General features: G+C 61.2%; 1 protein-coding gene across 1 annotated transcript; it reads right to left on the reverse strand.

Moving 5' to 3' along the window:
• Positions 1-127: 127 nt before the first annotated feature.
• Positions 128-12,578, reverse strand: ETNK2 (ethanolamine kinase 2). Its single transcript, XM_041422632.1, has 8 exons — positions 12,225-12,578; positions 7,196-7,455; positions 6,161-6,298; positions 3,923-4,065; positions 3,145-3,228; positions 2,152-2,321; positions 1,515-1,588; positions 128-1,075 (listed from the first exon to the last, which is right to left on the reverse strand). The coding sequence occupies exons 1-8, from the start codon at positions 12,576-12,578 to the stop codon at positions 1,003-1,005; spliced, it is 1,296 nt and encodes a 431-aa protein (XP_041278566.1). The 3' UTR covers positions 128-1,002.
• Between the last annotated feature and the right edge of the window lie 2,153 nt (positions 12,579-14,731).

Genomic DNA, 14,731 nt, shown 5'->3' on the forward strand with positions numbered 1-14,731 from the left:
CTGAGGTGGCAAAGGGCTGTGGGGGAGGTCCCTGCGCCCGGAGAAGGGACAGCCACCTTGTCCCCACAGCCAGGGGGGGCACAGGGCCCCGATTGCTGAGCTGAGCTGGACAGCTGTGGGGGAGGTCCCTGTGCCCGGAGAAGGGACAGTGACCTTGTCCCCACAGCCAGGAGGGCACAGGGCCCTGATTGCTGAGCTGAGCTGGACGGGGCTCAGCAGGGCAGGGGGGTGGGGGTGAAGCTGTGCCCGGTCCTGGAGCGGGGCAGCTCCGTGCCACCTCCTGCCAGGGATGGGGACACAGCCAAGGGAGGAGAACAGGGGTGGGGACAGGCAGGACAGACCCCCCTGGATGTCCCCGGGCCCCCTGGGGGCAGAGCTGGGGGCGGGGGGGAAGCCACCAAGCCAAGGGGACAGTGGGGACAGGCAGGGGCAGCTGTGGGGACACCCCCGGACTGGCACGACGCAGAGGGGGTGGGCACCCCGTGCCCACAGCAGCACCCCACAGGTGCCAGGGGCTCACGGCTGGCACTGCCCCTTTGCCCACAGCTGCCACCCCTCAGGGTCTCGTGCCTGGGGCCAGGGGCCGGCAGGGACATGGGACAGCGCTGCTTTGGGGTTGGCACCCGGGTGGCACCCAGAGGGGCAGGAGGGGACAGTGGGGCAGCTCTGGGGGCCCTGAGCAGCCGGGGTGACGCCGTGTCCCCCTCGGGGACAGCGCAGGGGAGGGGTTGGTGCCAGGCCCGGCAGCAGCAGCAGTGCCAGCGGGGCACGGACCTGCCGGGCACCGGCACCGGGCGTTAAGGCGGTGGTGGGGCTTCCTGGCGTGGGCTGGGGCCTCGTGGGGCCCTGGTCCTCTCCAGCATCTCATGGTCCAGTCGTGGGGGTGGCCAGGCTCTCCTGGGAGCGGTGGTGGCCAGGGCAGGGCTCCTCTTGTCCCCCTTGGCACCGCTGGGCGAGGGGGGCGCGAGGGCACGGCCAGGACAGGAGAGCTCGGGGCGGCCCCTACTTGGGGACCTGCAGGGCTGTGACCACCGGCTTCATCTTGAAGTACTGTTTAAACCTTAACGTTGCATATCTGTAAAGAGAGAGAGAGAGGAGGGACGGCTCGGAGCCACTCGTGTCCCCTGGGACTGCTGATGTTTGTCCCAGGATTCTCCCCAGGGACAGCCGGGATCCTCCCCGGGGACTGCCAGGATCCTCCCCAAGGACTGCTGGGATCTTCCCAGGGGACAGCCGGGATCCTCCCCAAGGACTGCTGGGATCTTCCCTGGGATCCTCCCCAGACACCACTGGGATCCTCCCAGGGATCTTCCCCAGGGACCACCAGGGTCCTCCCCAAGATCCTTGGGATCTTCCCCAGGATCCTCCCCAGGATCCTCCCCAGGGATTACCGGGATCCTCCCCAGTATCCTCCCCAGGGATCCTCCCCAGGATCCTCCCCACGGATTACCAGGATCCTCCCCAGGATCCTCCCTCCCCACCCATTTCCCTGGGAGCAGCCCGTGCGGACTCACCGTAAGAAATTAAAGTCTATGGTGGAATATTTATCCTGGATCAGGCCCCAGCAGGCCCAGAGGAAATGGGACGCCTGCAAGGGGCAGAGCAAGGATCAGGGAACGGCCGCAGGGACAGAAACCCCGTGCCACAACCCCCAGGGCTGTGACAAGGACAGGACACGGACCCACAGCAGGATTTCTGTGCCCTCCAGAGGCCGCTCCTGGCTGGAGCCAGGGATGGCAGCAAGGAGGGTGCTGGACTTGGGATGCCACCCCTGTGCTGCCCTCCAGGCAGCTGCAGCCAGGAAAACAGAGAATATTTCACCCAAAATTTCCAGAAAATCGGCTGGGGCCGCCCCTGGCAGTCAGCAAAGAGGATTTCCTCACTCCAGCCGTGCCTGACCCCTCCGAAGGGCTGCCCAAGGCCACCCTGCCGGGCACAGCTGTCCCCAACACACTGTCCCCAACACACCCCCGTGACCTTGCCCGGGGCTCAGCGTCCCTGAGGCACTGCCAGGGCCGAGGCACAGGCTGTCCCCGATGTCCCCAAGCCCCCAGGCTGGCACCTGGCGCTGGTCAGGTCAGCTGGAAGGCCAAGAGCAGAGAACTCCCTCATGCCTGGGCTGTTTTCGGCTCCTTCCTCCTCCTCACTCACCAAGGAGAACTTGTTCACTTGCACGTAGAGGGTCTCCAGCTCCTCCTGGGACACCTGGCTGTCACCTGGGTGGCCCTGGGTGAGCTCCTTGTAGGCCTGCAGGTAGGAGTGCAGCCACTGCAGCTGCGTCTCCTTGCCGGGGTAGAGGCCATAATCCACCTCCTTCACGCCTGGGGGGACAGGGGGACACGGGGGGGACAGGAGGAGGGGACAGGGAGAGATCGGGGTCTCCAGGGTGAAGCGAGGAGAGCGCAACCCCAGCCAGGCACAAAGCCAGGATCAGCTGCTGGCCCTTGGGGTGAGGAGGCAGGGTTGGCACCCCAGGGGCATCAGGGTGCCCAAGAGCAGCAGAGACCCCGCTGTGACCATGGGCAGTGCCATTTCCTGCTGTAGGGTTTGGGGTGAGGCTCCCTCCTCCATCTCAGGGATGGGGAGACCCCATTTCCCATCAGGGGATTTGGGGTTCAACTCCCTCCTCCATCCCCAGGGATCAGGAGACCCCAGAACAGCCCCATTTTCCACCCTGGGACTGGGAATGCAACTCCCTCCTCCATCCCAGGGATGGGGAAATCTCATTTCCCACCCCAGCACTGGAGACAAAATTCCCTTCTCCAGCCCAAGAGATGGGGACAACCCATTTCCCAGTATGGGACTGGGGACAACTCCCTCCCCCATCCCAGTAACAGGAACACCCCGTTTCCCAGTATGAGACATGGAATTCCCAGTAACAGGGACCCCCCATTTCCCAGTATGGGACTGGGGACAACTCCCTCCCCCATCCCAGTAACAGGAACACCCCGTTTCCCAGTATGAGACATGGAATTCCCAGTAACAGGGACACCCCATTTCTCCAGTATGGGACTGGAATTCCCAGTGACAGGGACACCCCATTTCTCAGTATGGGACTGGGGATAACTCCCTCCCCCATCCCAGTGATGGGGACACCCCAGGCCGGGGCTGGGGGGATTTTGGGGGTCCTCAGCCACTCCCCACCTGCGAACTCATTGAAGTGGTTGCCGATGTCGAAGGCCTGGTAGTTGTAGCCCGTGTACTCGTAGTCGATGAAGCGCACGCGCTCTGCGGGGACAAAAACCCTCAGGGGCGGGGACAGGGGTGATGACAGCATGGGGATAAAATGTTTCTAAAATCGTGGGACAGTCAGGGGAGTTGGAAAGAAAGGTTGGGCCTGGTAGGCCCCGGGAAAACGTCAGGGTAGGCCCTGGGAAAATGTTAGGCTGCACCTGTGTAATCATTTAATGAATAATAAATTAAATGATAATGACTGTGGTAGTAAATAATGATAACTATTATGTGATATTTATGATGATGATGTTTATGATAAATAATAACTATGAGAAATTAAATGATTGTTATATGATCAATGATATGATTGTTAAATGCGCTGATTGGTAATTGCATATAATTATTGTTTAATCGTAACAAGAATAATGAGAAACGATGTTTGGGGGATTTGATGGAAATTAGAAGAATCCATGCTTGGATGAAATCGATGTATACAATAGAAAAATATAAGTTTAATAATGAATATGTAATTATACAATGATAAGAGTATAAAAACATGTTCATCCTGAACCCATGGCAGAGTCAGATTTGGATCTGTACCCCTGACACCCAGAGCTCTTCAATAAAAGCACCTGCAAATTATAATTCCATGATTATTGATAATTATAATTCCTCCATAATGACAATTATAATTCCTTGGTTCTGTGTTCCTGACGGCCGACAGTGACCCCCCCCCGGGCGCACAGACCTCGTGTCCTGTCGTAGATGATGTTCTTGCACAGGAGGTCGTTGTGACACAGCACCACGGGGGACCCCAGCTGCGACAGCGTCTCCTCCATCCAGGCCAGCTCCTGCTCCAGCGCCTCGGGGCTGGGCACGTCCCGCGGGAGGCTGGCCGAGGGGACAAAAGGGACAGGGTGGCATCGCTGCTGCTCTCGGGGAGCCGCCCTGGGGGCTCGGGGGTGGCTTTTCCCGGGCTCCCAGTGCTTCCCTGGGGGCTCTGGGGCAGAATTGCTCTTCCCTGACTTCCAGAGCTTTCCCTGGGGCCACAGGAGCAGAATTTCCCTGGCTTCCAGAGTTTCCCTGGGGGCTCAGGGGCAGAATTTCCCTGAATTCCAGAATTTCCCCAGCTTCCAGCGCTTCCCTGACTTCCAGAGCTTTCCCTGGGGCCACAGGAGCAGAATTTCCCTGGCTTCCAGAGTTTCCCTGGGGGCTCAGGGGCAGAATTTCCCTGAATTCCAGAATTTCCCCAGCTTCCAGCGCTTCCCTGACTTCCAGAGCTTTTTCTGGGGCCACAGGAGCAGAATTGTGCTTCCCTGACTTCCAGCACTTCCCTGGCGGCTCAGGGGCAGAATTGCTCTTTCCTGACTTCCAGCACTTCCCTGGGGCCACAAGAGCAGAATTGTGCTTCCCTGGCTTTCAGCACTTCCCTGGGGGCTGAGGGGCAGAACTTCCCCAAATTCTAGAATTTTCCCAATTTCCAAAATTTCCCCAGCTTCCAGCGCTTCCCTGGGGCCACAGGAGCAGAACTGTGCTTCCCTGACTTCCAGCATTTCCCTGGGGCCTCAGAGGCAGAATTTCCCTAACTTCCAGTGTTTCCCCAGCTTCCAGCACTTCCCTGGCGGCTCAGGGGCAGAATTTCCCTAACTTCCAGTGTTTCCCCAGCTTCCAGCACTTCCCTGGCGGCTCAGGGGCAGAATTGCTCTTTCCTGACTTCCAGCACTTCCCTGGGGCCACAAGAGCAGAATTGTGCTTCCCTGGCTTTCAGCACTTCCCTGGGGGCTGAGGGGCAGAACTTCCCCAAATTCTAGAATTTTCCCAATTTCCAAAATTTCCCCAGCTTCCAGCGCTTCCCTGAGGCCACAGGAGCGGAATTTCTCTTCCCTGACTTCCAGCGCTTCCCTGTTCAGGAGCAGAATTTCCCCAGTTTCCAGCCCTTCCCTGGGGGCTCAGGAGCAGAATTTCCCCAGTTTCCAGCCCTTCCCTGGGGGCTCAGGAGCAGAATTTCCCCAGTTTCCAGCCCTTCCCTGGGGGCTCAGGAGCAGAATTTCCCCAGTTTCCAGCACTTCCCTGGAGTCACAGGAGCAGAATTTCCCCAGTTTCCATCCCTTCCCTGGGGGCTCAGGAGCAGAATTTCCCCAGTTTCCCTCTCTTGCCTTACAAACGACCCCACTAACGACACAAAGCTAACGAGGCTGCTTTTGGGGACGGGATCACGTTTGGTACCCAGGCAACCACCACACCTCAGCCTCAGCGCATCCCGCGTCCCCAAAACCCCCCGTGCCCACCCCCCAAATCCACCCAGCGCTCGCTCCCCGAGCAGCCGGCGGAGCCCCCGGGGCGCGGGGATGTTTTGGACTCTGGCAGCCCGGCGGTAACCTCAGGAGCGCGGCTTCCAAGAAAAAAGCTCGTTAATGATTGCCTAATTGGCTGCGCTGAAGGCGCAGGGTGGGTAAAGTCTGCCCGTGGCCCGGCGGGCGCTGAGAAAAGCCCGGCTGGCTCCTGCCGCGGGTTAATGATTGCCCTGCCCAGGGTTCGTTCACCTCCTCCGCCTCTTGGGGCTGCCCCAATCCTTCCCAGACACCCCAACTCTCACCTGCCGGGCCAAACCAGCCGCCCCAAAAAGCGGGATGGGTTGGTTGGAAGTGGGAGCTGAGTGGTTTAATTTTTAGAGTTAATCGTCAGCTCAGCGGGGCTTGAGCTCGGGTTTATTCTAAATTTCCGGGAGGAGGAGAAGGAGGATTGTTCCAGCAGTGGGAGGCTGTGCCTCCAGCTGGATCCTGCACCGACACATCCCAGAGCTCCAAAAAAGCTGAAATCCTCCCCAAACTGGCAGCAGGAAGGGGCTGGAGCTGCTCCAGGGCTTCTGAGAGGGATCCAGCCCCAAATCCCCGCAGAGGCTTTACCTGGGAACCTCGGCCCCAGAGGGGGTGGGCAGGGGGTGCCCGAGGCAGAGCCTGGCTCTGTGGGATCCCTCTGCCTTTACCTGGCGTTGGATACCTTTGGGCTGAGCTCTGTCTTCACCAGGCTGAGGTATTTGTGCAGCTTCTGCCACAGCATGGGCCGGGGGAGGCTCCCGTTGGCGTGGATGGCGTGGACTCGGGCCATCTCCCGGGCCACCAGCCTGGCGTGGAGCACAGCAGAGGGGTGAGGGGGGACCCCAAATCCTCAAAATCCCCCCTGCAAAATCCCCCGAAGAGCTTTGGGGGTGTCTTCAGGGAGGGTTCCCTGAAAATCCTGCTTAAACCACGGGGTGAGCACAGCTGAGCACTCGTGCCGTGTCAGGGATCGGCCTCTGAAGCATTTCAGAATTGCCATTTTCAGGGTAAATTCAGCCCTAAACTCTGCTTCCCAGAGGAATTCCAAGTTCCCAGGAAACCTTAATTCCAGCTTCTCAGGAAGACTTAATTCAAACTTCCCAGGAAAATTTAATTCCAACTTCCCAGGAAACCTTAATTCCAGCTTCTCAGGAAACCTTAATTCCAACTTCCCAGGAAATCTTAATTCCAATTTCCCAGGAAACCTTAATTCAAACTTCCCAGGAAACTTTAATTCCAGCTTCCCAGGAAACCTGGATTCCAGCTTCCCAGGAAAATTTAACAGGAAACCTTAATTCCAGCTTCTCAGGAAAACTTAATTCCAACTTCCCAGGAAATCTTAATTCCAACTTCCCAGGAAAGCTTAATTCAAACTTCCCAGGAAGCTTTAATTCCAGCTTCCCAGGAAACCTTAATTCCAACTTCCCAGGAAAACTTAATTCCAAGTTCCCAGGAAACCTTAATTCCAGCTTCCCAAGAAACCTCTCTTCACCAAAACCTGATAAAAATTAGAAATGTGGCAATTTTGACATCTCTGGCTGCAGTCTGACCCATTTACCCCCCGACACCACCCAGGACTGGGCACACCAGTGACCCCCACCCACAGCAGTCAGGGGAGAGCTGGAAACACAGAACAAACCCCCAGAAAATCGAGGGAAAAATTGGAGGGAAACCCCCAGACCGCCCTAGGACATCCCACACACCTGAAGATGTGGGGATCCCTCACGTGGTCGGGTCCCAGCGCGATTCCCGGCAGGAATTGGTAGCAGAGCCCGTTCTGGAAGGAGCAGTAGAGGTCGGGGGCGCAGCCGTGGGCTCGGAGCACCTGGAAATTCCTCAGCTCCGTCTCCCTGTCCACCAGCAGCTCGGTTTTCCTGCCGTACACCCGCACCAGCAGCGCGTCCGCCATGCCCTCGTCCGTGTAGCAGGCCACCAGCTTGTTGGTGATGCCATCAGTGAAGAGCTGGGTGGGGACAGACACGGCCAGGGTGACACCCGGGTAAGGCTGGGAATGGGGGAACCCCGTGTCTGCTTCCCACCGGTGGGAAAAACTCGTGGGAATGGAAAAAAATTAGGAAAAGGAGCGAGGCAGCGCAGCCAGGAAAGCTTCTGGGATTGGGAGGACTGAGGTTCAGGGGTCTGCAGGCAGAGGTGGTGGTTTGGGTGAAAATCCTGCTATTTTTCACGTGGAACAGCTCAGGGATATCTCAGGAACACCTCTGCAGGTAGAAGGGGTGGCTTGGGTGGAAATCCTGTTATTTTTCACCTGGAATAGCTCAGGAACACCTCTGCAGGTAGAAGAGGTGGTTTGGGTGGAAATCCTGCTATTTTTCACCTGGAACAGCTCAGGGATATCTCAGGAACACCTCTGCAGGCAGAGGTGGTGGTTTGGGTGGAAATCCTGCTAATTTCACGTGGAACAGCTCAGGGATAGCTCAGGAACAGCTCAGGCCACATGTGCCACCAGCACGCTTGGCACGGGAGCAGCCCCGGGAATCTCTCCCCAGGGGAGGAAAGAAAAAAAAAAAATCAGTGTAAATTGGCACGAAATTTAAAAAGTAATAAATAAATAAACCAGCCAACGAGGCTGAAAACAAGGTCGGAGCAAACACCACCCCCCATCCCCTCCTCCGACCCTCCCCGCGGGTCGGGGCGCTGATAGGCGGGGACGTCGCTGCTGGGGACATCTCGTGTCACCGCTCTGATGGCTCCTCGCAGATGGAAAGGGAGTTTTGTTCTCCCGGAGCTCCGCCTTGGCCGCCTGCCCGCGCACATGCCGGGGCTGCTGCCGCCCGTGCCGGGCTCCGTGCCCCATCCCGCCGGGATTTAGGCACCTCCGGGGCTCCCGGGGGGGTTTGGGGACGTGTCACCCCACAAGAAACCCCCGTCCTGTTGTCCCTGTGCCAGTTTTGGGGTGCTGTGATTCCCCTGGGAATGATTCCCTCATCCCACCGGGATTTTGGGAACTTCCAGAGCATTGAGGGGGTTTGGAGCTCTGTCACCCCACAATAAACCCTGTCCTGTTGTCCCCGTGCCAGTTTTGGGGTGCTGTGATTCCCCTGGGAATGATTCCCTCATCCCACCGGGATTTTGGGAACTTCCAGGGCATTGAGGGGGTTTGGGGCTCTGTCACCCCATAATAAACCCCTGTCCTGTTGTCCCCGTGCCAGTTTTGGGGTGCTGCGGCTCCCCCTGGTCAGAATTCCTTCATCCCACTGGGATTTTGGGCACCTCTGAGGCACCCGAGGGGATTTAGGGACTTGTCACCCCACGGGAAATCACCCCAATTGTCCCCCGTGCCAGCTCCAACCTGGGCACTCTGGGGTGCTGCGCCTCCCCATGGGAATGATTCCTTCATCCCGCCAGGATTTGGGCACTTCCAGGGCACTGAGGGGATTTGGGGTTCTGTCACCCCACAAAAAACCCCTGTCCTCTTGTCCCTGTGCCAGTTTTGGGGTGCTGCGCCTCCCCCTGGGAATGATTCCTTCATCCTGCCAGGATTTGGGCACTTCCAGGGCACTGAGGGGATTTGGGGTTCTGTCACCCCACAGGAATTCCCTGCCCCATTGCCCCCCACACCGTGGGATGCTCAGCTCCAAGCTGGGCACTCCGTGACTCTCCTGGGAATGATTCCTTCATCCCACCGGGATTTGGGCACTTCCAGGGCACTGAGGGGGTTTGGGGCTCTGTCACCCCACAGCAAACCCCTGTCCCACTGTCCCCCAGCGTGCCAGCTCCAACCTGGGCACTCTGGGGTGCTGTGGCTCCCCATGGGAACGATTCCCTCACCCCTGTGGGATCAGGGAGCCGGAGCAGGAGGGGGGAGAGGGCTCCTGCTCCGGCAGCCACGGCGCTCAGGGATGGGATGGATAATTTTAGACATCCCACTCAGCAACCCACGCTCCCCTATAGGGTTCCTATATATAGGGCTCCCCAGGCAGCCTCCCGGGGGAGACTCCAGGCACTGGAATGAGACCCTCCAAGCCAGACAGGGGTGATTCCCCCACTCCACAGCTGGATTTGGGGTGAGCAGGGCGAGGCCGCTGCCCCATCCTCAGGGGTGCTGCCCCTCAGCTGCAGCTGAGCCTTCCCAAGCTGCTTTTCCCCGAGTTGATAATCTGGGTTTTACCACGGGGCTCAGCTCTTTCCTCCTCTTGTCCTGCCAGGCCCCAGAGGCTGGAAATTCAGGCAGCAGAGGTGACACATGCCATCCGTGCAGGTGTCACCACGAGCCACACGTGGGTCAGCCGCAGGTGAGCGGCTCCTCATGGAGTGAAATCCTCGGCGCTGCTTTGTTTTGCTGTCCCACAGCCTGGCCAGCCCTTTCCAGCAGGTTTAAGGGGATTACTGGGCCTTATCCCCCCTGAATTCCAGGCCACCAACTCTGGAGACGCACACGTGACCTGCAGGGACTCGCTGGGTTTGGGGGTGGCTCCCGAGGGTCGTGGTGGCTGCCTGGGGGATGCCCGGTGCTGTTCCCTGTGGATCCAGGCTGCAGCCACCCTGCTGCCGCCCCAGATCCTTCCCTCCTGCAGCCGGGTGGCAGCGGGGACAGAGGGGAGGAGTGACACTCCGTGAACTTTGCAGGGATTAAACGCAAAGAGAGACCTGTGCCGAAGCGCTGGGGTGAGGCAGCAAAATCCAACTGCTGGTGCTTCACCTGCCGGGAGAATCCCTCAGCATTCCCAAAACGCCGCCGTGCTGGCTGCCTGGGCACCCCCAGCCTGGAGCTGGCCACCAGCAGGGAAACTTGTTACCAAATCTGGGCTAAAAACATCCAACCCTGCACGGCAACCTCATGTGGCTTCGGCTCTGCGGCGCTGCCACTGTTATCTCTGCCTGAGGATGGATGGATGGATGGATGGATGGATGGATGGATGGATGGATGGATGGATGGATGGATGGATGGATGGATGGATGGATGGATGGATGGATGGATGGATGGATGGATGGATGGATGGATGGATGGATGGATGGATGGATGGATGGATGGATGGATGGATGGATGGATGGATGGATGGATGGATGGATGGATGGATGGATGGATGGATGGATGGATGGATGGATGGATGGATGGATGGATGGATGGATGGATGGATGGATGGATGGATGAGGGATGGATGGATGTGGATGGATGGATGGATGGATGGATGGATGGATGGATGGATGGATGGAATCCATGGATGGAGGCATTTGTGCTTCCCTGGGAGCATGGGGAGCTGATTCAGCATCACAGACATTCCTCGAGGATGAGGAGCAGGAGCTCTGGGAAGCAGGCACGGCAGGGCAGCCCGAGCTCCCAGACCCTTCTTGCCACTTTCCTGAGCTCCGGGAGATTTTCCCGAGCCACCGGCACAGCCTGGTACAGCCCCCACGAGGCGCTGGGAACGGGGCAGCGCTCCAGGGCACCGGGCAGGGAATGGGATCGCTAATGGGAACCAGCTGAGGCCCCTGGCCCGCTCCATCCCATCCCGAGCTGCTCCTGCGAGGGGAAACGCGGGAGGAGGGAAAGCAACCGAGGGAAACGCAACGGGAGAGTTTTCCCTCAACTCCTGCGTGGTTTTGGGTTTTTTTTTCTTTTTCTTTTTTTTTTTTCCCCTTTCTTTTTTTAAATTAAAAACACACGCCCGCACACCCGAGCTGCTGTGGAACACTGACCCCTGCGGAGCCTGGATACCGCAGAGCCGGGGTCCCTCCACAACCACCGAGCTCAGCGAGCAGAGCGAGACATTTCCTGCCCCGGCAAACTCCAACTCCCAGCTTCCTGCCCGCTGCCATCTGCCCTTTCAGATGGCTTTTCCTGCAGCTTCTTGTATTTAATTACACTTGGCTATTAATACATTTTTAATGACGGGAAGCGTGTGCCTTCGGAGGGGACACCGGCTCACGTGCAGACATTTAAGGGCACGCAGTCCCAGCCCCTCCACGCTCCGGTGCCCAGAGCCAGGGCACAGCCGAGGGCACCGGCGCCACCAGCCTGTGTCACCCCAGCCCCGGCCAGAGCGATTCCCACGCCAGCCCAGCTCTCCCAGCACAGCCCTGGCAGCCCCGCACAGCCCAGCCCTGTCCCGTGCCAGGAGCCCGGGACTGGTGTCCAGCTCCCACCTGAACTGGGGCTCAGCCCACGCAGCCTGGGAAATGCAGGAGCCGACAAATATCCCAAACAAGAGCGGCTCCCGGGAGCGGCCGCTCCTCGGCTGCCAGCCTGGGGACACTTTTGTACCCACAGCCACCGCTCGGTGACCACACCAGGGGTCCCTAAACCTCGTGGGGCGGGTGTGCGATGGGGGTGTCACACCTTGGCACAGCTGATGAACCCCCGGTTACGCACTAGGCACGGAGGGGAGACCCGGGGTGGGGGTACGGGGTGTCACATCCTCTGGGGCTGGTCCTACAGCCCCCCACAGTGAACCCCACGGAGCCCCTTGGGTGACCCCCACATTCCCCCTCGGACAGATCCGGTAGCCCCCCGGGTTAAACCCTACAGCCCCCCTATAGCCCCCCGGCTGAGCCCCAGAGCCCCCCTAGGACAGACCCCACAGGTCCCAGGCTGAGCCCCTCAGCCCCCCTTGAGCTGCCCCCACACCCCGCCGGGGTGAGCACCCCAGCCCGCTCAGACAGCCCCCAGAACCCCAAAACCGCCCCCCAGGCGGGCTCCGCAGCGCCGGCGGGCGATCCCCGGTGAGAGCGGCCGCCGGTTCGCGGGGTGCCGGCGCAGGGTCCCCGCCGTACCTTGGTCTTCACCGCGGCCGGATCCCAGGCGGGTCTCAGCCGCCGCACGATCCGCAGCGCCCCGGGCAGCACGTCCCCCTCGTCCACCGCAATGCCGAGGTGTGGCACGGCGGGGGTCCCGCCGCCGCCCCCCCGCTCCGGCCCCGGGCAGTCGGGGCAGCGGGCGGGCGGTGCGGCCATGGCCAGCTCCGCGCTGCCGGAGCCGCGGCCCATGTGCCGGGGGCTGCGCGGGGCCGGCGGCCGCGGGGAGGAGCCGCCGCCGTTGGGAAGCCATGAGTCACCGGCCCGCCTCCCGCCCGCCTCCCCGGCAGCGGCGGCAGCGCCCGCACCGGCACCGGGGGCAGGGACGCGCATCCTACCGGCACCGGGGGCAGGGGATCCGCATCCTACCGGCACCGAGACCGGGGGCAGGGACCCGCATCCTACCGGCACCGGCGCCGAGGGCAGGGGATCCGCATCCTACCGGGACCGGGGACAAGGGATCCGCATCCTACCGGCACCGAGACCGGGGGCAGGGACCCGCATCCTACCGGCACCGGCGCCGCCGGCAGCGGGTCCATATCCTACCGGGACCGGTACCGCGGGCAGGGACCCACATCCTACCGGGACCGGCATCCCGGGCAGGGGATCCGCATCCTACCGGCACCGGTACCGCGGGCAAGGACCCGCATCCTACCGGGACCGGCATCACTGTCAGGGACCCGCACCCCCGCACACCGAGACCTGGGCGTCGCACCCGCCCCCGACCCGCACCGGCACCAGCGGACCGACATCCCACCCGCACCGGTACCGCATCCCGGGCAGGGGATCCGCACCGGGATGGGGCATCCCATCCACGGCGTCCTGGGCAGCGGAGTCCCGTCCGGCCGGCACCGGGACCGGGAAAGGGACCCCGCTCTGCCGCAGCTGCTGTCGGTGCCTCCCGCCCCCATTCCCGGAGCCTCTCAGCTCCCCCGGCAGCCGCCCCGCACCGAGATCCTCCCTCCGCACCTGCTGCCGGTGCCTTCCCCATCCATTCCTGGAACCCCAAAACCACCCCAGAGGATCGGGACCGGCACCGCCCCCGCCACACCCTGCGGCCCAATGCCCACCCATCCATCAGCTGAACCCCTCCGCCGTCCCGGGGGGCTCCGCGCAGCCCCCGCTCCCTCCTTTGGGGTCACAAAGGATGAGGAGCCACGCACGGGATGCGCTCCAGCCCCCACGGCTCCGCTCGGGATAACCTCTCCCATTGCACCCTCCGCTCGCTGACTTCCGTAGCGATTCACAGCCGGGCTGGGAAGAGGATTTGGGGGTGAAGACAGAGCGGGATTTTCCCGCTGGCGGAGCCCCCGCAGCTCCCGGACGCGGCTTCATTATCAGAGGAAATAACAGCGTCGCATGGGCGGCTCCGCAGAGTGCCCCCTCCAAAAGTGCCAGCCTGCCGTGCCCGGAACCAGCCCAACGCACCCTGGAGACCTGGGGAAAAATCATTTAAGGAAAAGGAGCCGGGGGACAAAAACCCCGCCGGGCAGTTTCCCGTGTTGCTAAAAATAGCGCCAGCCCTGCTGGTGTTAATGGGATGGGCATAATTGCTGCCGCGCTTGGCTGGGCTGAGCGCGGCCTAATTGCTCGGCCGGAACGATCTAATCCGGGCTGGCGGAGCCCCGCGGGCAGGGCCGAGGCTTCCAGCGGGAAATTGCCCCCGGAGCAGCGATTAGAGGTGTTAATAGCCCGGCTTAAGGGGCCCGGCAGCGGCTCGGGCGGATTTTAACTCCTGCTGCGTGAAATGAGTGCGCGGAGTTGGAACAGAAGCGGCGCCGCCAAAACCATCCCGGTTTAGGCCAGGCCGGGCCTTTTCCAGCTGAGGGATGTGGCAGGAGCCGCGGCGGGGGCTGAAGGCACCTTTTGCACCCACTCGAGTCTTCCCCAGGCTGTGGAGAGCAGGGCAGAGGAGGTTGGGATATTTCCAAGTGGGATTTCCCTCCTGTAGGAAGAGGAGATTCTCGCCAAGCATCTCTGGCCGTTCAGAAGGTTGTGGGTGCCCTGACCTCGGCAGATTCCCTCTTTTCTGATGGTCCCATCCCTCCCTGCCGCTGCTTCCCTGCTCGGGATCCGCATCCTACCGGGACCGGGGACAAGGGATCCGCATCCTACCGGCACCGAGACCGGGGGCAGGGACCCGCATCCTACCGGCACCGGCGCCGCCGGCAGCGGGTCCATATCCTACCGGGACCGGTACCGCGGGCAGGGACCCACATCCTACCGGGACCGGCATCCCGGGCAGGGGATCCGCATCCTACCGGCACCGGTACCGCGGGCAAGGACCCGCATCCTACCGGGACCGGCATCCCGGGCAAGGACCCGCATCCTACCGGGACCGGCATCCCTGTCAGGGCGGGACCCGCACCCCCCGCACACCGAGACCTGCGCGTCGCACCCGTCCCCGACCCGCACCGGCACCAGCGGACCGACATCCCACCCGCACCGGTACCGCATCCCGGGCAGGGGATCCGCACCGGGATGGG

Source organism: Onychostruthus taczanowskii, unplaced genomic scaffold, assembly GCF_017590055.1.
Source record: "Onychostruthus taczanowskii isolate IOZ18803 unplaced genomic scaffold, ASM1759005v1 scaffold74, whole genome shotgun sequence".
NCBI classification, from domain to species: domain Eukaryota; kingdom Metazoa; phylum Chordata; class Aves; order Passeriformes; family Passeridae; genus Onychostruthus; species Onychostruthus taczanowskii.

Coding starts and splice junctions, on each gene's coding strand:
- ETNK2 (XM_041422632.1), bottom strand. CDS start 12,578: ATGCGCGTCCCTGCCCCCGGTGCCGGTGCGGGCGCTGCCGCCGCTGCC. Junction 2,322..3,144: donor CCACTTCAATGAGTTCGCAG/GTGGGGAGTGGC, acceptor CTGTCCCCCCAG/GCGTGAAGGAGGTGGATTAT. Junction 1,076..1,514: donor ATAGACTTTAATTTCTTACG/GTGAGTCCGCAC, acceptor CTCTCTTTACAG/ATATGCAACGTTAAGGTTTA.